Genomic DNA, 27,673 nt, shown 5'->3' with positions numbered 1-27,673 from the left:
TAGTCATGAAAGACAGCACTTACTTTTTTCTCCATAGAAACACTTTATTCAATCTATATATACAAAGGTAATTAAAAAATAAAGCTTTGATTCAGGTAGCTGGGTTTTTCAGGAACTGCCTCTAGAAGGTACAGACAATGCAAAGCTGTGGAAGGAAATCTTAAAAAGGTTTCCATCGGAGTCTTGTGAAGGATTGTAGTGTGAACTATAGGCTCAGAAAAAGCCCCTCAGAAAAAGCCCCACAGCCCTTACCAAATTACTTTCCCCCTTCTTACTACATCCTACTTGACACTTCTGTTTCCAAATATGCCTGCTTCCTTTTTACTTAACACTTTTCTGTGTTCCATATTAAGACTTTACTTTTCTGTGTTCCTGATATGCCTACGTACTTTCTTGGTTCAAAATCCCCTTGCGTCTAAACTATCATTGGAAAAAGAGCATTTATAAAGACTGACTCAAACTGAACTTTGACTTTCACATCCACTTTCGAAGGGCAGCTGATACCCAAGACAGCTCACAACCTATTTATCGGTTTGTGCATTACCCTTTATGTCTTTGCGTGCATTACCCTTTACGTTTGAAAGACCTCATAATTCTCCAAAGCTTGGCTTATTTCCTGGTTCTGTAATGAAGCACACAATGCCTTCTGATCCTTCTCTTCACTCATGCATTGAAGCTCCTTTCCTTAAAGGTGGCTGTAGGGATTTTTGGTCCCACAGCTCAAAATTAAAATGCAGGAAGTTTCCACCTACGGGCCATATTATGTTAGTGGAGCACACTAACTGGGAAGGAAAACATACCTGTCAGCCAGATGTTGGCTCTGCAACCGGGTGAGGAGGAAAGGGCCCTTCATGCTTGTTGCAGAATCCTTACTCTTAAAGGCTGCTGAAAATAGGAGGGAGGTGACCAGAACGTAGCCAGAATCGCCAACTTTTGGCAACTGAGGCTCTTCCAAGGATCATTCACCCTGTGCAAAGGATTGAACTTTACAGCTGTTTTTGCATATGGCAGGGGAGAATTAAGCTAGCTAACCCTTTCTTCTTTTAAAAAAGAAAAAGGCAAGTGCCCTTATTCCATCACTAGTGCCATATCTTATTCACCATCCTTTTTACTCTTGGCAACCTTCCCTATTGGCAACTCTTGGGCAGGCAAAGTGGAAGTGCATTTCAATCCTAAGAAAGATCTATTGAATCTTCCCTAAGAAGAGATTCCAGAACTTTTGCTTTTCGCCAGAGCTATCTTTCAAAGCCTTAACTGCATATGGTGCTCAGCAATATATAAACTATATCCAACACTTTTTATTTTTCAAAATGCAGTCGTGGAGGGGCCCATGCTATTTTGGGGTTGAAAATTCTCCTGTCTCCTAATCTACTTTTTGATTTACAGGGGAAAAGATATGGGTGCCTATATCTACATTGTGGGGCAAAGGTGGCATAAGAGGAAATAATTACGAAGCCGCCTCCTTCCTCCTCCTCGTCTTCTGGCTTTAGATTGCAGCTTCTGTGGTGGCATTAAAAAAAAAAGATGTGTTGGGACAAGTTACACATGACTGGACTTAAATGTTTGGGCTTTTGTTTGCTGCCACTGAAAAGCAGAACATTAGATGACTGCACTCTATGATAAAGCACAAGAAACTGTACAGGAGCTACAGAACTATTAGAAATCACTATTCACTTCACACTTTTCAGAACCATTAGTGCAAAAATAAAAGCTTAAGGGTGAAACTGTGTGGCTATAAAATGGCAATAAAACTCAACACCTCATCTTTTAGGCAACCATCCTAGCAAACCTGAGCTTGGAGCACCCCTGGAAGGAGCTGGGCCTTATAGTTCCCTTTACACTTAGGAGAATTCAGGCAGCTGACTCCTTTGAGCTCTCTTGCAAATTTCATCTGAAATGCTTAAATGGTTACACTTGCACTGGGAAGAACACTCTCCTTAGGGCCATACTGTCTGCATTGGTGATGCTGCTGTGGTAAGTTTGCGATTTGCTGTGGCAGCAATGCCTCAACTGAATGGCAGTATTAAGCAGTGTGATGGGTCCTTGTGGAAACTATGGGGAATTTGTTTTGGTACATGGTACAAGTGTGGGGGTGGGTAGAATATGACACCCCCCCCAAAAAAAGCTCTGAGGCTGCAGCACAAGGTCATCCCAAAACCGACTGCTCCAAGTATTCTGCTAGAACTGCTTTAAAATAGCAGACAAAAGCTCTAAAGCTAGTATGGGAACTGCAAAAAAGAAGCATGGGTGAGAGGAAGGAACAGCAATCTGTGCTCCTGATGATGCTCCCAGTCCAAAGGGCCACATTAGCATCCTAGGGTCCAGAACTGACTCTGGATCATTCCCTGCTAAAATGCTGGGGTTAAGCAAACAAAACTCCAAACCAATAACTACGTATACTCTTTCGAGCAGATACTGCATTAAGCAACTTACTTGATTCTCAGTGCAAACAATCCACTCCCAATCCATGATTGTGTGCTCATGTGAGGAAATCAGCGTGTGAATTGGGTGCTACATGGATCCTAAAGTAGTTGGAACAAAGTGTCATGCATCCCAGTGATGGAAATTGCTGTATACCTTTTCCACGTGTGTAGACATGTGGCAAATGACAGTTTGGCTGTACTTTGGGGTAGAGGATCATGGCTGTGAATTGGCCTTAAGTGCGAATCAGCAGCAGTGCACTTGGATTGTGGAGGACTTCAGCCCACCACCTTCTCAAGGTTGCTTTCAGTACTTGCATCCTGCAAATACTGTATCTGTAGCAAAAGTGACCAGAAGTGCCTTTAATGCCAGGGTGGGCATGCTTGGTTGTAGTCATGTATGAGTTGCATGACTCCCTGGCTGATTTTTGTGCTGCATCTATATCCATATTCTCTTGGTAAATAAGTAAATGCAAAAGTGGAAGCAGCCCTAGAGTGAGCTGGTTAAGATCTATTGGTGGAAGATGTACAAAGCTAAAGTCCTTCTGTGCCCTTGCACAGTGGGCTTACTGCTAGCTTAGCAGTGCTGTCCTGGAAATAAATCATGGAAGCTGGCAGCCAATGCACTTTTACTTGCCTGGCTGCCCAGGTTTAAAAACAATACCTTTTGTCACAAATCTCCCTAACCTGGTTATCTCAAGGCAATAAGAAAACTGCGAGTGACCTTTTACAAGCTAGGCTCAGTATCACAAATGATGGCAGAGTATTTTTTATTATTTATTCCTGTAGTATATAACATATTTTGTCTCATACTGTGCCACTTCCTAGTGGACCAGGATCTTGACATGGTCATCTTATGTCTCAGCCAGCACCACAAATGGATCTATTGCAATGTATTTTGCATGGCATCACCCTTGAAGAGTGTGTAGAACCTGCAGCTGCTGTGGAATGCCCCTGCCCACTTCTGGGGCTCAGGGAAGATATTACAGACCAGTTCTGGTGGGATCTACACTGCCTGCCTGTGTGAATGCAATTCATTGTGCTGGTTCTGACCTGGGAACCTCTGAATGTCTTGGATCCTTGGGTGCCTTAAGGAGACCCTGTTCATATGAACTTGCCAGTGCCATTAGGATCTGCAAGGGAGGCTGTTGAGATCAGTGTTTGAGAGGCTGAATCTATGAATGGGCAGAGCAGAGCAGAGCACAATTCCAGGTGATGGAATTATGAAATGCAGTCTCTGAGGAGGGCTGCCAGGCAACATCATTCTGTGTATCAGTCCTTTGTAATCTCCAGGACTTTGGGCTCTGAATCTAGTTTGAACTCCTTGTGATGGGTTGAAGCTGTGGATTGAGTGTATTTTGCCTAAAGACTATATGGCAGCCTTAAACGCACATTGCTGAGTGCTGCCTTGTTATTAAGAAATGTTATACAGTTGATTCAACTGTATAAAACTGCCTTTGAGAGCCTTTAAAACGATTGGTCTTTGCTTTTAATTTGCTGTTCAACTTGAAACTGAATGCCTTATGAAAATAAGACTTGAGGGGAAAGAGGTGTTCACCTCATGTTACTTTCTCACTTACTTATGGTCACTACATGCAGGTACACAAACAGCAACCCTGTGACGGATTTTATTAATTTTCCTTTTGTGTGATTCCTCCTTTGGCAAACTCGTGTATTTATTTCAGCTCCTCCCAGCTCAGGATGCATCCTCCAAAAGAAGCCTTGAAGGGGAATGCAGATTCATTCATTTCTTCCCTTCAAGTTGCCACCCTGATGCAGCCCTGTTGAAACTCATCAGTGCTTCGGGCGGCTGGCCTTGGATTCGGCGCACCTCAAACAGGGTAGTGATCTTTGTCATGGGTTTGGAAGCCAGCTCTTTCAGCTTCCGGGCGTCAAAGCGCGGCCTGTGGAGGAGAAGGGGCAGACGCCGCCGGAACGAGAACGTCCCTTCTCTCCTGACTTCCTTTTCCTCTGCTGCCTGCTTCTTCTCTTTGCTGATGGTCATCTGATACAAGATGGCATCCCACATCTTGACAGCTCTGGACTTGGTTGCACTCTGACCAGGGCCCTCTTGAGAGACTTCTGTTGCCTTCTTTTCTCCCACCTGCTCAGGCTTGGCTGGCTCGGCCTCTGAGACCGGAAACTGGGGCTCCTCCGACTCCACGACCAGGTGCTTTTTGAGGCGAGACCAGCCGCTAAGTTTGCTTCTGGGAGGGACTGGTGGCTTAGGCTTTGGTAGGGGGCCTGCAGTGCTTGGAGAAACCGCAGGTGCCTGTGGAAATACAGTCTGCTTGTCAGCCCTGTTTTCTGGCAAGAGAGCAGGCGTGCCAACAGCTGGTGGAGCAGATGTAACTACCTCTGGCATGGTGGGCTTCTGAGGGGCGCTGGGACTTGGCTGCCTCTGGGCCTCGCCTTGTGGTTCAAGGCCTCTGTTGCTTCCTGGAGTCACAGGCCTTGTGAACTGAGGAGTTGGGGATGTGACCACTATGTGCTGTCTGGGGACATGCAGTATTGCAGTTTTCACTGTCCTGATGGGAGGCTCAGGGACTGGAGTCATCTCTAGTCTAGGACTAATTGGCCTGGTTTGGCTTACAAAGGGCATGGCTGGTGCCTGGCTTGGTGGCGGGTGCGAGTGATTTGTCTGAAAATGGGTAGGTGTGGTGGGCCTCTTGGGAGACCCTGCTGACTGTTCCAACACGGGGGTCTTCGCCTGCGGTGCCTGCATGCTGTGAATGTAGGCGTGTGTTTCGGTAACATGGGTGACTGCCACTGGGGTCTCCACCACCACAGGTGTAGGGGAAACGGGGTGCTCGGGGAAAATGAACACAGAATGTGTGGCACTCGAAGAGGGCAAGTGTGTGTGTGTGTCTCCTCTGGGTTGCCACAAAGGCTCAGGGGTGCTCTGTCTGTGAAATGGCGACGGGGAGGGCGAGATGGAGAGTTTGAGATGCTCCGAAATGCTCCTCTGCTCTGCGGCGGTGAACGTGAAGGGTTTTCCTTTAGGGAAGGGAGACGAGACATGGTGGGTGACAGGCTTGATGGAAAAGCGGGGAGGGAGGTTGATGGTGATGTGCGCTGTGGTTTCTGTAGGCTTCCGCGGGGAAGAGCGGTCATTGTGCTCCAAGTCTGGGCTGGCTTCACTCACAGGGGAGAGGCTGGTCCGGAATGATGCGGCTTGCTGTGCTGATAACGTTGCTTTCTTCTTGGCTGCTTTTTTCAAGAGTCTCTGTAATTTAAGATTGTCCATTCCAGGCTTTGGTAGAATAGGAGGGGGTGGAGCCTGTGAGTGAAGGGAGGCCGGCTCGTGGGGTGGCGTCACAGTTATCAGCATCTTGACCCCCTGAAACAAAAAGTGGGTATTTTTCAGTTGATGATATAAACTTCCTGACTGTTCATTATGATTTTACTCCATGAATGTGCAAATGAGTCTTTACTAATGTATGTAGGGAAGACCAAAACATATTCATTAGCCAAGTACTTAAGACTACCAACAGCTTAAAAATCCTGAAGAAACTGAGTGAGAACAATTCTCCTCCACCCATTCCCGCTTTGGATAATTAAACTGGAACAATGTTGAGACTGGGTCATGTTTTATCACACCAGCGAGCCATCCTAGATCAAACACCCCAGCTAGAACTTCCGAACTGGTTCATGACACCTGAGAGAACTTGGTTCACTCCATCCATCAACTGAAGTGATGCATGTACAAGGCAGGTCATTAAGTATCTGTATGGATTTCAACAATCTCCTTGATCCCTTTTACTTGTTAGCTTGTGTGAAGGAGGTCTGCATGCAGAAAGGGGTCATGCTGCTGACCCCATTCCTGAGGTCTTGCACCTTCCTTGCCCTGATCTTTTTAATACTTTTTAAGCCATCCTCCCACTTTATATTTGAATGGGGCAGATTGCTTGCTACTGTCTTATATAGCCTTTATTTGATCTATAATAACAACATTGATTCCTGACGTGATCCTTTGCATGCTGGCTCCCCCAACTTTGCTACGCTATGAACAGCGAGTCAGCTAAAGGTGAGCTGTGCAACATGAGAGCTTAAGAAAGCTGATGTACAAGCTGCAGGTTCCAGCAATAGATGGTGTTGAGTATCACTCGTAAAAGTTCACTGGGGCTATCGGGTCCTCCGTGCTTCTCCTTGGTGATTCGTGTGCTTATTTCAGCTGCTGTGGTGTGCTAGCCAAAACACATTGCTCAGCTGATAGCAGGTCCTCTGGGAGCTGGAAAGCATCTACTGAGATGGAAAAGCCCTCTTTGCTTATCCTGAGCCTTTGATATGGAGAACAGATGTTTCCACTTCAGGGTACACAAGTGGCTCAAGCAGCATTTTGCCTAGGTTGCAGTTTGTCTTTCAGCACAAGCTAATTTCTCCTCTGGAAGGCTGACTTTTTTCTCTCTTACCAAAGGGGCCTAGAAAACACTGTCTGCAGAACCGTGTCTCCAAGTGTCATTTTAAGGGTGATTTGCACTTGGAATCTAGGGACTGGGAGCTGACTGAAAACATAGCTCTGGTGAATACTTGTACAGCAAACTACCAGTTGGTGGAGCTCACCTTTAACCCAAATGGCAGCACAATATATTTATATTGCACAAATTGCCACATATGTGAATAGGGCTGAAACTCCCAAATGCGGATTTTGGGTTTTCTTGTGGGTCAACATGATTACCCTTAGTTTTTTCTTTTTCAAAAGTAGTTCTTGCATGTTCTGAGGAGTGTGAATTGTTGCTTCTGTAACACTCAAAGAGGTATGTGCCACATTTCTATCTCCTTGTGCCTCCAGGGCAGGGCCTGCATCAATCACCCTGAAGGAGAGGCATGAGCTCACTTTTTCAAAACAGAAACCTGGTGAAAACAGAAACCATGGTTGATTTGTGCTTCCTCTTTCTCAGGATGCTCAAAATCTTAATCCATCCAAATCCACAAGAAGCAATAAAATGTAGATCCCGTTAATTTCTTCTGACCATGATATGGAACAGGAGGAAGCATAGCGTATTATGCTAGAGCAGACATGGACAGACTTCAGGCCTGTGGGATCTGCTTGTGGGTTGTTTTTTCCTAGGACCTCCCCCTCCCCCATGCCCACTGCAAAACTGTAGTTTGGGAGCAATGACAATTGCCTACTGCAATTCGAATACACACTCTTGAACCAAGAGAGGGCAAATGGTCAGAATGGCACAATGATGATAGACCACTCCAACTCTGCCTTCTCACCACTCAGATATTGCCTGCTGCTATACAGAGAATCTCAGTGGACAAAGCAGAGAGAGACTAAGCCTTTCAGATTCATCCAACTAGGTCTCTGTAACACAAATCAGGTCAGCATCCTCATCCAGGATCAAGTCCTGGATAACTTGTTTTGTCACACACCTACCTGGATTTTTAAAGATGGAGAAGGGACAAATGTTGGACTGTAGGCCCACTTTGGTATATTAATAGGTAGCTGCATATACACCAAATGCTATCTCCAAAAATAATTTGAAAGGATATGAGGTCACCTTTAAATGCCTTTTTTGCTTCTTACAAGTCAGTAATAACATAGGAAGTTGGCTTCTCTTCACCTTTATTCCAAATCATAGAATCATAGAATCATAGAATCATAGAGTTGGAAGAGACCACAAGGGCCATCGAGTCCAACCCCCTGCCAAGCAGGAAACACCATCAGAGCACTCCTGACATATGGTTGTCAAGCCTCTGCTTAAAGACCTCCAAAGTAGGAGACTCCACCACACTCCTTGGCAGCAAATTCCACTGTCAAACAGCTCTTACTGTCAGGAAGTTCTTCCTAATGTTTAGGTGGAATCTTCTTTCTTGTAGTTTGGATCCATTGCTCCGTGTCCGCTTCTCTGGAGCAGCAGAAAACAACCTTTCTCCCTCCTCTATGTGACATCCTTTTATATATTTGAACATGGCTATCATATCACCCCTTAACCTCCTCTTCTCCAGGCTAAACATGCCCAGCTCCCTTAGCCGTTCCTCATAAGGCATCGTTTCCAGGCCTTTGACCATTTTGGTTGCCCTCCTCTGGACACGTTCCAGTTTGTCAGTGTCCTTCTTGAATTGTGGTGCCCAGAACTGGACACAGTACTCCAGGTGAGGTCTGACCAGAGCAGAATACAGTGGCACTATTACTTCCCTTGATCTAGATGCTATACTCCTATTGATGCAGCCCAGAATTGCATTGGCTTTTTTAGCTGCCGCGTCACACTGTTGGCTCATGTCAAGTTTGTGGTCAACCAAGACTCCTAGATCCTTTTCACATGTACTGCTCTCAAGCCAAGTGTCACCCATCTTGTATTTGTGCCTCTCATTTTTTTTGCCCAAGTGCAATACTTTACATTTCTCCCTGTTAAAATTCATCTTGTTTGTTTTTGCCCAGTTCTCTAATCTGTCAAGGTCGTTTTGAAGTGTGATCCTGTCCTCTGGGGTGTTAGCCACCCCTCCCAGTTTGGTGTCATCTGCAAATTTGATCAGGATGCCCTTGAGTCCATCATCCAAGTCATTGATAAAGATGTTGAATAAGACTGGGCCCAAGACAGAACCCTGTGGCACCCCACTAGTCACTCTTCTCCAGGATGAAGAGGAACCATTGATGAGCACCCTTTGGGTTCGGTCAGTCAGCCAGTTACAAATCCACTGAGTGGTAGCATAGTCAAGACCGCATTTTACCAGCTTCTTGACAAGAATATCATGGGGCACCTTGTCAAATGCCTTGCTGAAATCAAGGTAGGCTACATCCACTGCGTTCCCTTCATCTACCAGGCTTGTAATTCTGTCAAAAAACGAGATCAGGTTAGTCTGACATGACTTGTTTTTCAGAAATCCATGCTGACTATTGGTGATCACAGCATTCCTTTCTAGGTGCTCACAGACTGTTTGCTTAATGATCTGCTCCAGAATCTTCCCTGCTATTGATGTCAGACTGACTGGGCGGTAATTATTTGGGTCCTCTCTTTTCCCCTTTTTGAAAATAGGGACAACATTTGCCCTCCTCCAGTCTGCCGGGACTTCGCCTGTTCTCCAGGAATTCTCAAAGATGACTGCCAGTGGTTCTGAGATCACATCTGCCAGTTCTTTTAATACTCTTGGATGCAGTTCATCTGGCCCTGGAGACTTGAATACATCTAAACTAGCCAAATATTCTTGTACTATCTCCTTAGTTATTCTGGGCTGTGTTTCCTTTGCTGAATCATTTGCTCCAAATTCTTCAGGTCGGGCATTGTTTTCTTTATCGGAGAAGACTGAGGCAAAGAAGGCATTGAGGAGTTCAGCTCTTTCTGTGTCCCCTGTTTGCATTTCACCATCTTCTCCTCTGAGTGACCCCACTGTTTCTTTGTTCTTCCTTTTGCTACGAACATACCCATAAAAGCCTTTTTTGTTGCTTTTAACCTCTCTAGCAAGCCTGAGTTCATTCTGTGCTTTAGCTTTTCTGACTTTGTGTCTACACGTGCTGGCTATTTGTTTGAATTCCTCTTTGGTGGTTTCCCCCCTTTTCCATTTTTTGTACACATCCTTTTTTAATCTTAATTCAGTTAAAAGTTCTTTTGATAGCCACCCTGGCTTCTTTAGGCACTTTCCATGTTTCCGTCTCATTGGTATTGCCTGACGTTGTGCTTTTACTATCTCCCTCTTAACAAACTCCCAGCCATCATGAACTCCCTTTCCTTTTAGTATTGCTGTCCATGGGATCTCACCCAGCACTTCCCTAAGTTTTATGAAGTCGGCTTTCTTAAAGTCAAGAAATTGAGTCCTAGTATGCTTGGCTGCTCCTTTCCGCTGTATAGTAAACTTCAGAAGAGCATGATCACTCGCGCCTAATGATCCTTCCACATCTACCCCACTAACTAGGTCATCAACATTGGTTAGGACCAGATCTAAAATGGCTGTTCCTCTTGTTGCTTCTCCCACTTTCTGGACAATGAAGTTGTCTGCAAGGCCAGTGAGGAATCTGTTTGACCTTATGCTCTTGGCTGAGTTTGACGTCCAACAAATATCCGGGTAATTGAAGTCCCCCATTACTACTATCTCCCTTCCTTTTGCATGCTTGGCCATCTGTTCCAGGAAGGCATCATCTATGTCCTCCGTTTGGCTTGGGGATCTATAGTAAATTCCCACAATGAGGTCTCTGTTATTCTTCTCTCCCTTAATTTTGACCCAAATGCTCTCACTTTGGCTTTGAGCTTCTAAATCTTGGATCTCTTCACAGGTATACACATCCCTGACATATAACGCCACTCCTCCTCCTTTCTTGTCTGGTCTGTTTCTCTGAAATAGATTGTATCCCCCCATTATTACATTCCAATCGTGGGACTTATCCCACCAGGTTTCAGTGATGCCTATTATGTCATATTTAGTTTGCTGTACCAAGAGCTCAAGCTCATCTTGTTTATTTCCCATGCTTTGTGCATTAGTGTACAAATAATAATCTTTACCAGTGCTTTTTTTCTAGAAAAATGTTTAGGGGGCACTCTCATTTTCCTACTCATATTGAAATACTGCCCCTCAATGAGGCCAAACAATGTTCACAAAATGTTTAGGGGTATGCGTACCCCCAGAAAAAAGCACTGATCCTTACACTTGCTGACAGGAAGCAAAAACTGGTGGAATGTATCTGCAGGAGAGTTTTTTCAAGGGCACCAATATTTAAAACCTTGGCTGTTCTTCCCCACTCCCCAAGCATGGTGGTTTTATTTGTATCCTGATATCTTCCAATCTATAAAATCCTTATTGTGATTGCTCTGAGAATGTGTTTACATTTTCCACTTCTAACCATGCCAAAACCTTTTCCAGCTCCAAATTTTTGCTTAATATCATTTTTCATGTTTGGAGCCAGGGATGGTAGAAGCTCTCGTTAACCTTTCTTTGGGATCATGTGACATACTTAGAAATCTGGTGTGGCCCACCGCTCTCTCCTCCCCTGCCCGCACCTCAGTTCGTGCTTTGAATTCTTCACACATGGCTGAACAATAAGTGCAGGGACCCAGTGGCATTTTGTGTGGTCTTACTGAACAGTCACTTTTTATAACTGATCGTGACTGTGCAGCTGAGTAACTTTTCAAGGACCTCTGATAGTTTGGGACACTTGCAAGTCGAATCTTAACTAAAGCAAGAGAAGCGTGAAAAGGCCAGGGATTAACAAGCATTTCCTTTAAGATGGTGCCAAATCACTTTGCTTCTTGCGGGACCTCTACTGTTCTCTGGTGTGTCACTTTATATTTAAGCCTTCAATCAACTGTATACCTCTAGCTTCAGCAGAACAGAATAGCTTCCAAGATGGAAAAGTAATTTGCAATCCCCGAGTCAAATATAGAACCAGCTGTTCAGCTTGGAGAGAAGAGTGAGATGTGAGGAAACTTGATACTTGTGCCACAGTTGCTGAACTGCTAAGGTAAAACTGTAGTCCCTCTACTTTTGCAAGGGCTATTATTATGCTTGACCAAGTCTTCTTCATTTTCTCTTGGCTCAAAGAAGAATGGCAGAGCCTGACTGACCAGCATGCACTGGTACCAGTATGGCTTGCTGAAAAATGCACATGATCTCTCTCCCAGGCACAAGAGGTTTTAGACCTCGGTTCAAAGTGCTTCATTCTGCATTGCTGTTATAGCTACAAAAGAAGGAGGAGTGTGCTGGTGTTAATCATCCTATAGTTTAGTAGAGAACTTGTAATAGTGAGATTCCAGATGGATGCTGTTTTGGGGTGGCATTCAGTCACACACTGGCAAATTCAAGTTGTGCAATTAAAATTTTGCTGGAACTTTTTGCACAGCAAAGCCATTTCCCCCTAGAACTGGACTTCCTGCAATCAGGAAAGAGTTGGGAAAATGCACTCAAAAGTCTGGAATAACATTTGCTTGACACAACATAGCTAACGTCTCTGCAAACAAACTGTAATGAATGCTCAATAAACAGGCATTCTGGAAGTAACCTCAGTGCCGTAGTTCCTTTTTATTTTTTGTTTTGTGCCAGAAGATGTGCGCTTCCTTTCTTAGATGAACCAGTCCTACCTGGTCACTGACGGATGTCTCAACACACACGAAGTCTCCATGCCTACTTGATTACAGAAAACCAATCTCACCAATACTGTTTTGGGCAATGGAAAAGAAGTTAAAATGGGAGACTGTAAAATTGCCTAAACTGGCTGTGAGACTGGACTCCAGCCGTGACTTTGGGACTCTCCAGCAGGGAGACCTTGCTTCAGGCAGGGACCAGACACTGCTGGCATCTGTGTGGGCAGAAAATAGCTGTTGCGAGGCTCCACCTGTGTGTTGCTTATGGGTGGTAAGAGGCAAGAATAGACATTGGTAGTAAAGAGCAGGGAGCACCCAGCATGGATTCTCAGCCGTGCAAGGGATGACTTGGCTGCACACCATATCCTATCCGTAAGCTGCCTCCGGTCCCCCAGGCCAACAAAGTGGCTGTGAATTTGCTTTAAGCTCTAAAAGCCGGTTTGCTTCCAATGCATCTTGCTTCAGGCTTAACTACGAAAGGTAAAAATAGCTGTGTTGGCACCACACCTTTGCCTCTTTGCTCCCCTTCACTTGACAATGCATTCCCCAACCATCTATAGGCAATGTGATGGCTCTTTCCTAGTGTGAAGATTTCTTGGACGCAAACACCTGATGTTCATTGTCTGCTGTGGCCACATTCTCGGAGCGAGGGCTGCAGGGGCAGTGCCCTCTGGGGTCAGGAGGGTGCACATGTGTGTTGCTGCAAGAAGTGCTTACCTGCAGCATAAACTTCCTTTACTACAGGAGTGAGGGCGGGGAACTGTGGTCCTCTAGATGCTGTCTGACTACAACTCCCATCATCCTTGACCATTGACCATGATGGCTGGGGCTAGGGTTGCCATATTTCAAAGAGAAAAATTCCTGACACCTGCAAGCCTAGGTGGGGAAGATGGTACTTGGGAATCCAACAGAGTCACCGGACAGCGGTTCTGGGGACATTTTTCTACCTATAGCTGCATGATGCCATTTTGTGGTTTTTCTTTCTTTTTTACAGGTTGGCTTGCTCCATGATTGATGGACACCTGAGGCAATACTTCTATGCAGTGCTGATGTTCCCCCTGCTAAAAAGGAACTGTGTTCAAAGGATGACTTCACTTCCCAGCTCAAATCCAGCAGCCTGCTTCAAAACCCAGCTACTGATTTCTTCACAAATGGGAGCTTCTCTCCAAGTTTGACTTCATTTAGACTTGGACGCAGCATCAACTCAAGTGGCAATAATCTAGTTGTTTTTAAAAAGCTATCTCTAGATCGGCTTTTCATTCTTTTTTTTGGAAAATTAGCTTGCGTGCTGTTCTGTACCCTAATTTCTTAATTTAGTAAAAAGAGAGGTTTGCTTACTTCTCCTGGCCTATCTTAATAACCAAGGAGGAACGTTTAATTTTCCTTAACTACTTTTGAGTTGTGAGCAAGAAAGTGAAAGCAGTAGGAAAACTTAGGAGTTTATGGCTGAGTCTAAGGATCTTTCTACCACCTAAGCCTTCAAAATGACAAGGCATACCAGTGTCTCACCTCTTGACTAACATGGATGCTTTTGATGATACAGGATGCAATCTTGAGCATGAATTGGTGCCCAGTGCACCTTGGAGGCCTCTTCCCCCTCACACCTGAACCATTCCTGCCTTGAAGGGAGCATGGTGGTGGTTCTGGCAAAGTTACCAGATTGGTGTATCGGTTGGGATGAAGGCCAGCTCCCAGAAGACAGCCAAGTGGGTTCTCAGAGGACCCATGGCTGCTAATATTTTGCAAGGAGTGCCTGACTTGGTGCAAAGAGTGCCACACCTTGCAGTATAAATGCATCTCTTAGCTTGCCAACTTCAAACACTTTTTGCCTCTCCCTCATTATACAAAAAAGGGGGAGGGCACAATATCCTGCTTCTAGCCTCCCAAGACTAGCAACTCAAGGGCTTAGACAATGTTATACATATCCCCACCCCACCTCCTCTGTTGCTTCTACTTGGTACCATTCTGTGTGACCTGGACTTGTTTTTGTAAGCCTTTAATAAAAATTCTGAGAAACAAAGGTTTGGCTCTTGTAGTGTCACTTAGCCCCAAAGCCTTTGGCTCTGTTTGTCTAAACTGGAAGTGACATCACTAAGCAAGAACTTTTAACAACGGTATTCTCCAAATTGCTAGAGAGCAGAGTGGGAGCAAGAAAAGATGGTGCACCATGAGGATAATGAATTTTTGCAGCCCTTTCAACTATAGAAGGGTTCATGAGGTGATGCAGCCTCATGTTCAGCAGGTGTGCCCCCATCTATGTGCATGGCATGCATGAGAAGGACTTGACTTGCAGTGAAGGCTGGTGCCCATTGGGGCCTGTAGGTTAGAATATGGGGAGGTCAACAGTAGATGGACCTAGAGCCAATGATGGACCTTGTGGTGGACCCAATGGTGAAGAACAACAGTAGGTGAACCCAGATGGATTGGCAGAGCTAACTAATTATGTTTTGGTCCCATTCCCCTCCCTGCTGAATTCTACAAAGGCAACACTGAGATTAAGGTGGAGGAGGCTGATAGGCAGTGTCACCAACTGGACTGGTTGTCAGTAAGGAGGCAGGCAATGAAGACAGCCTGAGCTTGGTGGGACAGTGGCCCATTTGCTCTACTGCACCAATCTCCACTATATCTTTGTGTGCCAGCATGTTGTGTGGAGCTCCTTGTGCTGCATGGAACAACTCTATGTGCATGGAGCCCTTTCTGATGTCCAATGTGCAGATGGGCAGGTTAACCCATTAGTGAAATGGAGTAGGGCAGCTTGACCGCCAGACCACTTTGAGTTCTGGACACCTGTATTTCACAGCTGGTTGTAGGCACCAGGCTGGCGCCTTCTCTACATTTCTTGATGCTGTGCATGACTTGGAGCTAGTTTTAAATCAATATAGCTTTGTTAATGTTGCCACATTAAACCTTAACACGTTTATTTGAAGATAAATCCCATTGTTTTATAAATAAAGGATGTCTTACACATTGCACAGCAACAAACCCAAGCTTGCTATGGGCGTGGAGTGCGCACATAACTAGAGGCTGCAGCCAACCCTAGCACTGAGTGCATCTGTGTAAAAATCTCCCACCTGTATTCTGTTCCATTTCATATTTTAGGCGAATGCAAGCTTAAGCATACAACTAAAAAATGGAATGTGTGAAGAAATTGTCTGGTATTTCTAGGACTGCAACAGTCCTAAATATTTAGATTGCTGGAGAATGTGACTTGTAGAACTGAAGGCCAAAAGAGTATATAAAATGGCAACAGGAAGACTTGATTTAGGGCCAGTATTCTTTGTCCTGTAATGATGTACAATGCTAGTCATGCTTGGAATAGACCTGCTGAAATCAATGTGACATGCCAGAGGTTTAACAGGTTTCAGTGGGTCTACTTTGTATATGAATAACATTGGCTACCACTCACAGTGTATTTTAGGTGATTACTTCATGGGCAGTATTCAGCTGACTTTTACTTAGGGTAGGCACCTTGAAATTAATAAAGTTAGATTTATTAATTTCAGTGGGCCTGCTCTGAATGAAACTTAGTTGACTGCTGACCAATGTATGTGATACAGTGGTACCTCAGGTTAAGTACTTAATTCGTTCCGGACGTCTGTTCTTAACCTGAAGCATCACTTTAGCTAATGGGGCCTCCTGCTGCCGCGCCACCAGGGCACGATTTCTGTTCTCATACTGAAGCAAAGTTCTTAACCTGAGGTACTATTTCTGGGTTAGCGGAGTCTGTAACCTGAAGCGTATGTAACCCAAGGTACCACTGTATATTGCTTAGGGATGGATTCAGCTAATGAGTCCTGCTGGTGGAAGCTTGTGTGAGGACTTCCACTAGCACAATGGGGCTTCCACCTCACCTCCCTCTGGGCTCTGGCAGGACTGGGAGAGCCCCCAGAACAGCTTGCAGGGGGAGGAGAGGGTGGATTGTTCTGTCTGGCAAGCAGAAATGCTTGCGCTGAGGGAATGTTCGCCATAGCGCTACGTTAAATTCCTTCCTTGGTGTGGATTTTCAGCACTCCATTAACATCAGTGTCTTAAACCTGAAACCTCTCTTCCAATTCCAGAATTTTACTGACTTAATTTCTCAGCTATGCAACAAACAGTGTCTAACTGTAAAACTATTCCCCTCATTAAAATTCTGCCTGCTGAAGTAAACGGATGAGATTTTCCTCTCTCCCTCCATAATTCATAGGCAATAAACGTTTTGTGGCTTTCTCCAATCCTAGAAAATATTCAAACATATCAGTGATGATCCCAGGAGAAAAACTGGCCAGTTAACAGGACAGCAATATCTCTGTTATCCCACTGATGATCTGTCCCTCTGTAAGTGCCTCAGTTGGGAACTCCAGATGATCAAAGACTCCACATTTTAAGAAACTGAATGAGATAAGTCATTAAATCTGTTTCACATTTGGATATCCTGAGTGGTTTTCTAATGCATCTGGACAAAATAGCCTGATTTGCATATCCTGGCAAGCTGCCTTATGGCTGACTTGGGACAGTGTGAATGTGTGGGCTCCTGGATGCCTTGCTCTTCTCTGGTCTTTTAAAATTCCACACAGAGCAAAGTCAAGGTGTTGTCGGAACCTTGGCTCATAGTTGAACACACTTCTTCCTACCTGTGAATTGTAACCAAGGTCTCTTCTTGGCTATAGCTCATGGGCCGTGATAAAGAGAGTTTAATCATGAGTCTATGAGTTCAGAAATGTGCTAAACTAAACCTTGGGTTTATCCACACTTATGGCAACAAATGGCAATTTGGGGGTTTCATGCATTGCCGTTAGCTCTGATTCAGTGGTAAAGAATGGGCTTTCATGGGGAAAGCCCTGGAGCAAAAAAGAGAATGCTTCGACACAGAGGTCGACTATGCCTGAAAAGCGTGAAGGAAAGGTAAGAGTCCTTACTGGGTGGAACACTGGCCCAGGCTACAATGACAGTTTAAAACTCACTAATACTTCACGGGTGGCGCTGTGGGTTAAACCACAGAGCCTAGGACTTGCTGATCAGAAGGTTGGCGGTTTGAATCCTCGCGATGGGGTGAGCTCCTGTTGCTCAGTCCCTCTCCTGCCAACCTAGCAGTTCGAAAGCACATCAAAGTGCAAGCAGATAAATAGGTACCACTCCGGCGGGAAGGTAAACGGCGTTTCTGTGCACTGCTCTGGTTCGCCAGAAGCAGCTTAGTCACGCTGGCCACATGACCTGGAAGCTGTCTGTGGAAAATGCCAGCTCCCTCGGCCAGTAAAGCAAGATGAGTGCCGCAACCCCAGAGTCGGCCACAACTGGACCTAATGGTCAGGGGTCCCTTTACCTTTTTAATACTTCACTTCTATTCACATGGCTGCTTAACAGTGGGTTGCATTACTGATATGGCATTTGCTTTCTCCCATGCTTGGAAGAAAACTGGCAGCTGCCCTCCATGCCAGAGGTTCTCATACGCTGGTTTTCAGAAAGCTGGTAGAACAGGAGACAATATCTATACTTGGCTCAGTGCTCATTTCTCTCTTCCAGACCCCATCCCTTCTCCCTGCAAAAAGGATTGCTTTTCCCAGGGCTGGATTTATAAAAACAGGCCAACAGATCAGGTCTAGGGCTCATGATTTTCACAATATAGTGCTGTGTAGTCTATTATGTTTTCCTAGAAATTGATCAACTAAAGGGAGACACACACACACACACAGAGAGAGAGAGAGAGAGAGAGAGAGAGAGAGAGAGAGAGAGAGAGAGATTCATGTGTGGCCCATTAGGCTGGTCCCAGGTATACACATCAATTAACATACAAGAATAATACAATAAAGCAGCTGCAATACATTTTTAACTGCCTATGAATTGCTCTTAGGTACACTGATAGGAATATGCAGGCAATTTATTTTTTAAAAAAGGGTTTTTTAAAAAAAAAATTAACGTTCATACTTCTAAACAAAAGGATTTAGCAGAAGACAAAAAGTACAGAGGAATCATGCTCCACTGTGCAAACATGAAAGACTCTAATCCTGGGGAGAGGAACCTCTGGCCTTCCACATGTTAATGAACTATGACACTCATCAGCCCCAGCAAGCAGAGTTCAGTAACATGGGAGGGGGGGAGGTCAAAGGTTCCTTGCCCCTGCTCTGTTCTGGTGTTGGACCACGACACCACAGGAAGGGCACCCACAGATGACCTCAGTGATCAGGCAGGTATATAGGGAATAAGATGATCCCTTTGATATCCTGGTCCCAAGTTGTCTAGGACTGGCCACCCCTCAACTACTACAACAACCCAAGATTAAGCCAGCAAATGAAAGGAGCTTCAAACCACCACCTCAGTCTTCCAACAATTAATGGACAGCCCTCTGCCTCTCCTCCAACTTCCTTTGCCCCTCACCCTGGCAGTTTTCCTCCCCGCCACCTGCAACATGGGAGACAAACCACCTGGGACTCCGCTATACATTTTAAGTGTGTTTTAAGCGCAATATACAATGTGACACTAGATGGCAATGGTGAGCCATGGAAAAGTCAATGTATTTTTTAAAACACCCTTTAAAAAGCATTTTCGGAACCTTTTCTTTTATGTGTGTGTAGATTCCACCCTGGTTGCACACTGTCTCTCCATGCAAATCTCTCTCTCTGGATGCTGTTTCCCTGCTTCTCCTTCTCCATCCCTCCCCTCTCCTTCTAAGGTCTTCAGAGATTTGGAGTAGGGAAATAAAGACTTCCTTAGTTAAGCTTCTTAACCTCAAAAGGCTGTGTCAATGGCAAGACTTTAGTGGCCTACAGAAAGTGACATCAAATTGACAAAAATAAGCCACACTGAAGTTCAGCCCAGTAACATTAGGTGTGAAACAGAGCCCCCATCTTCCTTACGCTTTAAAGGCCAGGCAGGTGACAGCGGAAAACAAAGGAACAGAACAGCTGCAAATTTCCTTAGTGGTAGCTGGGGAAACTGAATGCCATAATCCTGTTGGCCAAAAGGGGCACATTCAGTTTCTCTATAGGACCAATATTTGAAGTACATTTTCATGAAAACTATGGAATAGTGAGAGCTAATATGCTTTGTTTTTCGGTATTTACTGAGTAACTGTTTGCAACACTGAATTCTGATATTGAGGAGATTACATGCTATTTCTAGGAGGGAAAAAGTTCCAGGTGACTGGCACTTCTATAAAAACCCATCTCCATTAACACATGGAAAGTTCCATGACCTAATTATAGCATGGGGATACTATTTGGGAATTCAGGTTGCTTCGACAGTACAGCTCTTTAGTGCTGCTGAAGTAGTGTTTTTCGAAAACGAGTTAGAAGTGGAATTAAAATGGTGATTCCGTACCATTAATGGTGCTATATTATTCAACAACACCACCCTCATGGCCAAGAAATATCCATAATGCTTATGCAGCTGTAAGTCCCAGGCAGCGAAAATCCCCTGTAATGTTAATTAGCAGCTTCCTCCTTGCAGCTTCTATCCCTTTTTGCTGCCTGTTGAGGGTTCAGCCGCTCTACTGAGGGATAGCCTCTTAATTGCACCTCAGATGAGAGGAAACCCTGAGTGTGCCCCATCCAGTTGCTCAAAGTTTCACCTTACTAATTTCAGCCTTGCTTGGCTGGTAACAGGGAAAGGAAGGAAATAGGAGAGAGGTTCGTATCCCCACTGTATTGCTAGTTCCTTGTCACCAAGCTCTGATGATAGGGATGAGCCTGGCTGGTCCCTTCCAGTTTTCAGGCAGGAAAGGAAGTTCAGTCATGTTTCTGCAAGACTTGTTCTGCATTCTTGTTCTAAGTTCTTATGGTGGCAACGTCTACCATACAAGCCCTGTTCAGGGAAGTTTTTACTATTTAATGCTGTGCTGTTTTTAACACTTGATTGGGAGCCGCCCAGAGTGGCTGGGGAAACTCAGCCAGATGGGCGGGGTATAAATAATAAATTATTATTATTATTATTATTATTATTATTATTAAGATAGGAAAAACAGGAAGCTGCTGAAATGGGTGTATGCACACACTGACCCATGTGTTTATAGTAGGTTGCACCTGTGGTCCAGATCCTATCACTCATGGTGAAAGGGTGATTTCATTTCCCATAAGCCTGCATCCTTTGCATCCCCTATTGAGCATTATGAGAACTAAAAAAGAGAGGGCAGCAGTTTGGAGAGCTGCATTGATGCTTGCCAGGAACAGTGCAGATAAATTTCCAATGTGTTCCAGAAAGGATGCTTGAAGATTCACATGGCAAGAAGTTTTGGCCTCTTCTGACCTAGTCTGAGTGCCATCAACCTCCGTATCTTATTACTAGTCCCTTAGCTCTCCTGTCTATCTAGTTATTCTAGGGCATGTGAAATATGGATCTAAAAATAAGGTACAGTTGAGGAATATGAGGGCCAATGGTAAGGGAGGATGGTTCCCAGTCTCAGTGATAGGAAGTGACAACAAACATAGAGTTAATGACAATACAGGGCTTGGTAACTGGTGAAGATAAGGCTCAAAAGATGGAAGAAATCATTGAGTTCTTTCCCACAAAATTTAATTTAGTAGAACAGGTTCTGCTGCAATTCCAAAATGAGTTTGGGATTCCAGTTGTCCACTTCTAATGATGAACTTATCAGAATCCAGTAAGGTCCAGAAGATGGATTCAGTTGCTGAAATTGCATCTCCTCTATGACAGTACAATCTAAGATTTTTACATATCAGCAAAGCCTCTCTGCCGTTGACACAACCCAAACGTGTTCCGGCAAACCCCAGCAAACAAAAACACATTTGTTATGGGCAGCCCTTCAAACCTGAAGGATATAGTTATATCTAGTCTTCACCAGGATCTCTATTAAGGCTCTGAATAATTGGGCTGAGGGTTTGGGTAGAATCACACCTTGAATGATTTTGCATCAGTAAAAGAAATGTCATTAAGTAACAATGCTATCCTAGCCATATCTACTCAGAAGTTCAAGGGGGTTTACTCTCATATAACTGTGTAGGACTTCCACGCAAATGGAAGCCTGTTAATTACACCTATTGCAATCTTGCATCACAGTGAACTCAGACAGAGTTGCTCTTCTGTTTTCCCAAATTACAGTCCTAACTAGTGAAGGTTATATTTCTAGCAGGTTCTTCTTTGGGGTATGTCTGAACCTACACTCATGTTTCTTCTCACTTCCTTATTCCCTTGCTGCCTTGGAATAAATCCTCACACGATTCTTGTGCTTATGTGCTTCCTCCCACTTGCATTGCAGATCTCAGATACACACACCTATTAGACTATTAGATTATGGATTTGCACAACTGCATGTTGATGCTAAAACATCTGATGCAGCATGTACCAGAAAAGCAGGGAATTTAAAGATGGCTTTGTGAAAAAGCCAAATATTCAGATTCTTCTAGCATTTGAAATCACCAAGGTGTATTGATGAAGACAGAAGTGCATTCAGTGAAATAACATTGGAGGTTCTGAAGGGTCAAACTAGATGTGACATGGGAGACATGTAAGGAGAATATTCTGGGGCTGTTATTTTGCTAGAGTTAGAGAAGGGGTGCTCTGGGAGATGGTGTTTAACCTTTTCCCCCTCTTCCCTTTCCCCTGACCTAATTCTTTCCTAGTTGCTTTCAGGAGATGGCAATTTAGATTGCAAGGAAGATAAGGGTTAAAAGGCCACTCTCAGAGTGCTCTTTCCCTGATCTTGAAAGCAGATAAGCTATGTGAGGCTGCTAATGTGTGTGAGTGAGAGAGGACTAGCATAGCTCAGTCTATCAAGAGCCTAATCATGGATAGTTCATATCACATAAAGGGCTCATCCACACTTATCTTTTCCCCCAGCTTTCTAGGCACAGGTCTGGCCTTTAAAACCACACGTACGAACACTTTTCTTCTTCTTTTTGCCCTGGTGCTTTCCCTGTGGAAACCCACTCTTTAATGCTGAATCAACCCATGCTTGCCAGGGATTGCTGTTGGCTCCAAATCAGCGGTAAAAGAACAGGTTTTCACAGGGAAAGTGCTGCTTTAAAGCACAGGCCTGTGCCTAGAAACACAGCACAAAAGGAAGCCTGGAGGAGCCCCTAGTTTAGTCAGAAAACAAGAGACAGTACAACCGGCAGCATGCAGAAAAAGCATGTGCTAATTCTCAACAGAAAACTTGGAAACAATCTGCCACCACAAATCACACGATCCAGCATGTACCCCTTTTCAACAGCACATTTTGGTAAGACAAGTGAAAACAATTCATGTGGACACACATTTGATTAAAATAGTATAAGAGTTTAGATGTGCTTATTAAAAAACCAAAACAAGTAGCATCCTTCTACCTGTTGCATTGTGGGGAAGCACTGAAATAGCATTCCTCTAGTTGGGCCATCATTACATCACTGTGAGGTAAATACTGTGCCCTTGAAAGTTTCACAATGCATTAGCACCTAGAGACAAAAAGACCTTTTTTCTCTCCCATTATGTTCATGACACAACCTTAGCCTATCAAGGATGACTGGTGTGCTCACTTTCAGGTGACCTTGGTGGTAACCGTTTGAGGTTGCTGCCAAAACAATGGCTGGCCCTTGTTGAGGCCAGCAGGGGGAAATAGGATTTGCTCTGGATAAGGGAGTAAGTGGGGAAAGAAGCACTTGATCACGCAAGTCCATTCCTCATCCCTCAGCTATACTTTAAAGTGCCCCATCATTACAGCTGCACTGAGGCATAGTTTCATACTAAAAGAGTTTAGTATGTAGAACTCGTATTTCCCCCTTTATATGCATTTTTGCAAGCACTATTCACAAAAATAGCATTTTAAGCCACATGTGCCCTAAAATATGGTCCTAAGTACACATTTTTGGTTGGAGAATTGCATGCAAAATTCAAGGAAGTGTGAATTTTCAAGGATAGCTGCTTCGGGCTGTGTATATTTTGAAGAAGTGCAAATTAGGTAGGATTGCATTCAAATGCAAACTAAGCAAATTTCTTCCCCATCTCTAGGTGGGAGTTTCGAGTCAAAGCAAGGTTTGTAGGTCAGTTGTTGATCTTAACTGAAAATTAAATTGCAAAAAGACAACAACAACAAAACCGCAAATATGTTGTTGCTACTTTGTAACATGCAAGAAGAATTATAGCTATGTTTTGTCAGCAGGGGTCAAACATATGCACAGCTCACGGAAAACATAATTTGTGCACGCAGAACATTATTATTAATAATTATTATTATTGCTGTGGATGAAATTATTACCTGCCCTTCACCAGCAAATCCCAGGGTGGGTTACAACAATTTAAAATTCAGCATGAAAAACAGTTAAATCAGTTTACGGACACAAGAATAGGGTAGTCCCTGACAGCACTAATTTCAGGTGTCAAAGTCCAAGGTAAAGAGCTGGTGCTTAGGTCATGAGCATAAAGGGAAAAGAACTCGTTCAAGGTAAAAGGTACGGAGCAGAGAGATGAGCTAGACAAAGCAAAGTGATGCTGAAGCAGAGAGAATGTCTACATCTGCTCCTCAAGAGTGAACAGCTATTAAGATCAAGGAGAAGGACTGTAGTAGCTGTTATGCAGGTTGCTAAAACAAACCCAGAAGGTGTACCTGACCCAGTGATATTTTATGAATTAGGACAGTGATGCATGCATACAATTCACATGGGTCATGGATCAGGCATCCAGCAGGTGAGCCAGGTACTACAGCTGGTTTTATGAGGGATCTGAAGTGTGCACACCATGAAACATGATAGGAATCTGGCTCGCACTGTTGGTCTTTCTAGCCCAGAGCTGCCTTCTCCAAGTGACAGCAGCTTTTTAGGCAGAGGTCTTTCCTAGCTCTGCTGCCTGAGGTCAGTTACCTGGAAGAGATGGTAGGGACTGAAACAGGACCCCTCTCCATGCAAGCATGTGCTGTGCTGGTAGCTACTGGCTCTTTGCTATGTAGGCAATCCTCCTCCCGGATGAACCTGCTTGGGAATTCAAGTCTGCTGTGCAGTCTCAGGTTCTGTCCAGCCTTCGCCAGTCCAGTGCCCTCCAGATGTTTTAGACTACAATGGGATGAGAGTTGTGGTACAAACATCTGGAAGGTGTCAGGATGATGAAGGCTTTCATATGTTTATGCAAACTGCATAGAGATCAGGTAGGTTGCCAGGAGAGCTGCACAGTTGTGCTTCCCAGATTGTGGAACATCTTGCCTAGAAGGGTTTGCCTGACCCTGTTCACCTTCTGGCAGTCAGCATAGATGAGACTGAGCTGGATGGACTCAGTAAAAGGCAGCTTCTTATCTCCCTCTGTTGGGCCAGTATTAAAAAAGGAAAGAGAATTTCCAGATGCCAAGATCCAAATTCGGGATAAGTACTCTTTGGTGAGAAAACCCCAGCAAAATGTTTAAAATCACAAGATATGTAGCAAAGCAAAGCATGGAAATAAAAGCCACTATACCTTTAAAAGGGCCCTCCCAAGTTCCAAGACCACATGTTTGGTAAGTTAAAAATGGTTTACTTACAAACTCTCCAAAGGTCATATTCATGTGCTTTGCCATACAGCATTCAGAAAAAGTTGCACAGGTAGAAAAACTTAACTTAGTTCCTAGATTATTGGTTCCTAGATTATTTCAGCAAACCTTTTTTTCAAACTGCTGCTTTGTATTGTTTTACTTTTGGTTTTATTCACCTGGGAGTAAGTCCCATTGCACTCAACAGAGCTTACTTCCAAGTAGACTTGCCTAGGATTGCTCTACAAGGGTCCACGTAAACTAGAGATGGGGAACCAGGTGGCTTCCAGATGTTGTGGGACAACTTCTCTCATCACTCCCAACCACTGGCCTTGCTGGCTGGGGCTGATGAGAACAGGAATCCAATAAAATCTGGATGGTCACAGGTTCCCCATCTTGGAGCTAAATGGAGGTGCAGCATTTTATACAAAATATTTTATATGAGTCTTTTTTTTGCAGAGTCACTAGATGCAATACTGTGAAAGTGCAAGGACGCACCCCTTTTCTTGCCACAAATGTTCATAGGGCAGGCTTAAACAGTGCTTGGGGTCTAGAGACCCCAATTAAAAATAAATGATTTGGAATTAGGCAGAGGCTGGAAGACAAGAATACAAAACATCAAGCCAACTCTTTGTAAAGATTGATTATAGAGATGGTTGTTTTGCCATAAACAGAATATCTGAGCCAAATCAAGACATGGGAATGGATGGCACAAAACAAGAGAGGAATGGAATGCAATGAAGGAGCACAATGCCCACAAATGGTGTGAGTAGCATAATTTGTACTAAGAAACAAGGCATCAAATAAGAGCTTGTTATGGCAGACAATAAATGTGACAGTCTGCATGGTGCCATAGGACTCTCATGCTGTGTGTGTATTGCTAGTTTAAAACACAGCTAGGTTGGGGTTTTTTTTTCTCCATTCGGACCTAAACTGGTTTGTGGGAAAAGTATCAAAATCAAAAGAAATTACAGAACAGATACAGGATAGCTTATGGGTAGATACTCTGTTATTTGTACATTGCTTCCCAAACCACCGCCACCAGCACTGGATACAGGGCAAAAGGGAGTGTGTACACAGCCTTAGGTGTTAATGCTACAAAAGACTCACTGTGCAATCCTATACATGCCAACTTTTGAGCCCCACTGAGTCCATTGGGGCTTGCTCCCAGGTAAGTGGGTATAGGGCTGCAAATCAACATGTCCAGCAACACCGCAATCCCTCTGGTAATCATCCAAAGATCCCGAATACCCCAATGAACGGTTTCAGTCGTAACCTTCAGCAGCAAAAATAAACGCTACTGCAGCAGTAGTACTGCTTGTGATGCAGATCTTTCTGGAGTGAGCTTGCTGGGGTGGGGTGGGGGAGAAAAATGACAAGAAAAACGGGAAAGGTTGCATCTGAAGCCAAACTAACAAATTCATCAAATTTCTCAAGGCACTAATTCATGTGCGCTTAGGAAGGAGGTGACATGATACTGTACTTGCAACCTAAGTTTAAATATTTTGTCCTTTCCCCATAATCTTCTTTACTGTTCTTTCTTTCTTTATTGCAGACTACTGTCCAAATAAGAAACCAGCTGATCTATCTGGAAAGGGGCCTCTCACAAGCCAGCTAGCTGGGTATAAGTTTCTCCTGTACGCATAACTGCCAATGCACAGACCTCATCCCTCCAGCAAATCCCTTGTACTGTACGGTGTTATATCAGCTCCAAAGGCTGCCTAGAGTAGGCAGCGAGATCGGCGTTGTTGGGGATGCCATCTCTTTTCCTTTCAAACGCTGCAGGGCGCCTTGTGCAGCTTGTGTTTTTAAAAGCAGTCAGCAGCAACAACAACAGCCTTATTCACGTCCTGATTCCTGCCTGACTTTCCATTGCTTTGGAAAGTGACCGTGGTAAACAAAGCAGTTTCTCAAACAAGGGGGTTGGGGGAAAGCGTGGCAAATGCGTTCCTGCATGCAGAGAAGTAGACATAATAGCAAAGTGCGTATCTGCACTCGACAGAGCCGTGTTTCAAACCAAATCGAAGCACTAAATCGGTTCTTCAATGCATGCGCCTCCCACCTCCTTTCAAACCCAGAATGTGAAGAAAGATGAAATCTCTAGTCTAAGTGAGCAGAATTTGCTCCCTTGGGCGTTCATTCATTCCAAAGGGGAGGGATTCTGCAATAAAGACGAGCAAATCGGGGGAGGGACCGGGGTGGCGGATGGCTTTTACCTGTTGAATGTTGCTGAATGGTTAAAGGCTGCAGCTTGTTGCTCTCAGCTCCGCGTGTTTAAAAACCGGTCTCTGCATCCTTGCCTGGACTCTTCCCTTCCAAGGGAGGGGGAGAGACTGATGCTCCCTGCCCAAAATAAAACATGCCCCGCTACAGCTCCAGACCTAAAGGTCTCCTCTGTGTCTCAGAGGCTGCTAAAGCACAGAAACTCTGCTGAGGGGTCTCTGTGTTTGTGTGTGTGTCGACCCCTCTGGATGGCATAGGGTTACACAGCAAAGGAGCCGTGCCAAAGTGGTCTATCTTGGAGAAGAGGCGGGGGTGGTGCTGGTGATGGAACAGACAAGGCAACGGAGAAGGCGTTATATACCTTTGCGCGGTGGAAACAGGGTTTGCAACTGAATGGTTGCGCTCTGCCCCCTATTGGCAGAACGGAGCAGCTGCGTTCTCGTCCAAAAAGCGTCCAAATGCGCCTGCAAAATATTTGGTATGTACCGGTACTTCTCTTGCTGATCTAAATCAAGGGGCTTCTTCCCTCGCCTCCCCGCCCCTCCTCCCTGAGTCTCGAATTCGTGCTCCAGGCAGAACCCAGATTCTCATATTTATCTCGGGGAGAAATAAAT

At 44.5% G+C, this 27,673-nt stretch overlaps 1 protein-coding gene across 1 annotated transcript; it reads right to left on the bottom strand.

Annotated features, from left to right (window-relative positions):
- Window positions 1-1,511: 1,511 nt before the first annotated feature.
- Window positions 1,512-27,431, bottom strand: PRR33 (proline rich 33). The gene is made up of 2 exons (XM_081205338.1): window positions 27,053-27,431; window positions 1,512-5,760 (listed from the first exon to the last, which is right to left on the bottom strand). Exon 2 carries the CDS (start codon window positions 5,749-5,751, stop codon window positions 4,165-4,167), a length of 1,587 nt encoding a protein of 528 aa, XP_081061464.1. The 5' UTR covers window positions 5,752-5,760; window positions 27,053-27,431; the 3' UTR covers window positions 1,512-4,164.
- Between the last annotated feature and the right edge of the window lie 242 nt (window positions 27,432-27,673).

This window comes from Podarcis bocagei, assembly GCF_964188305.1.
Source record: "Podarcis bocagei genome assembly, chromosome: 1".
NCBI lineage: Eukaryota > Metazoa > Chordata > Lepidosauria > Squamata > Lacertidae > Podarcis > Podarcis bocagei.
This window is presented reverse-complemented; position numbering and strand designations above follow the sequence as displayed.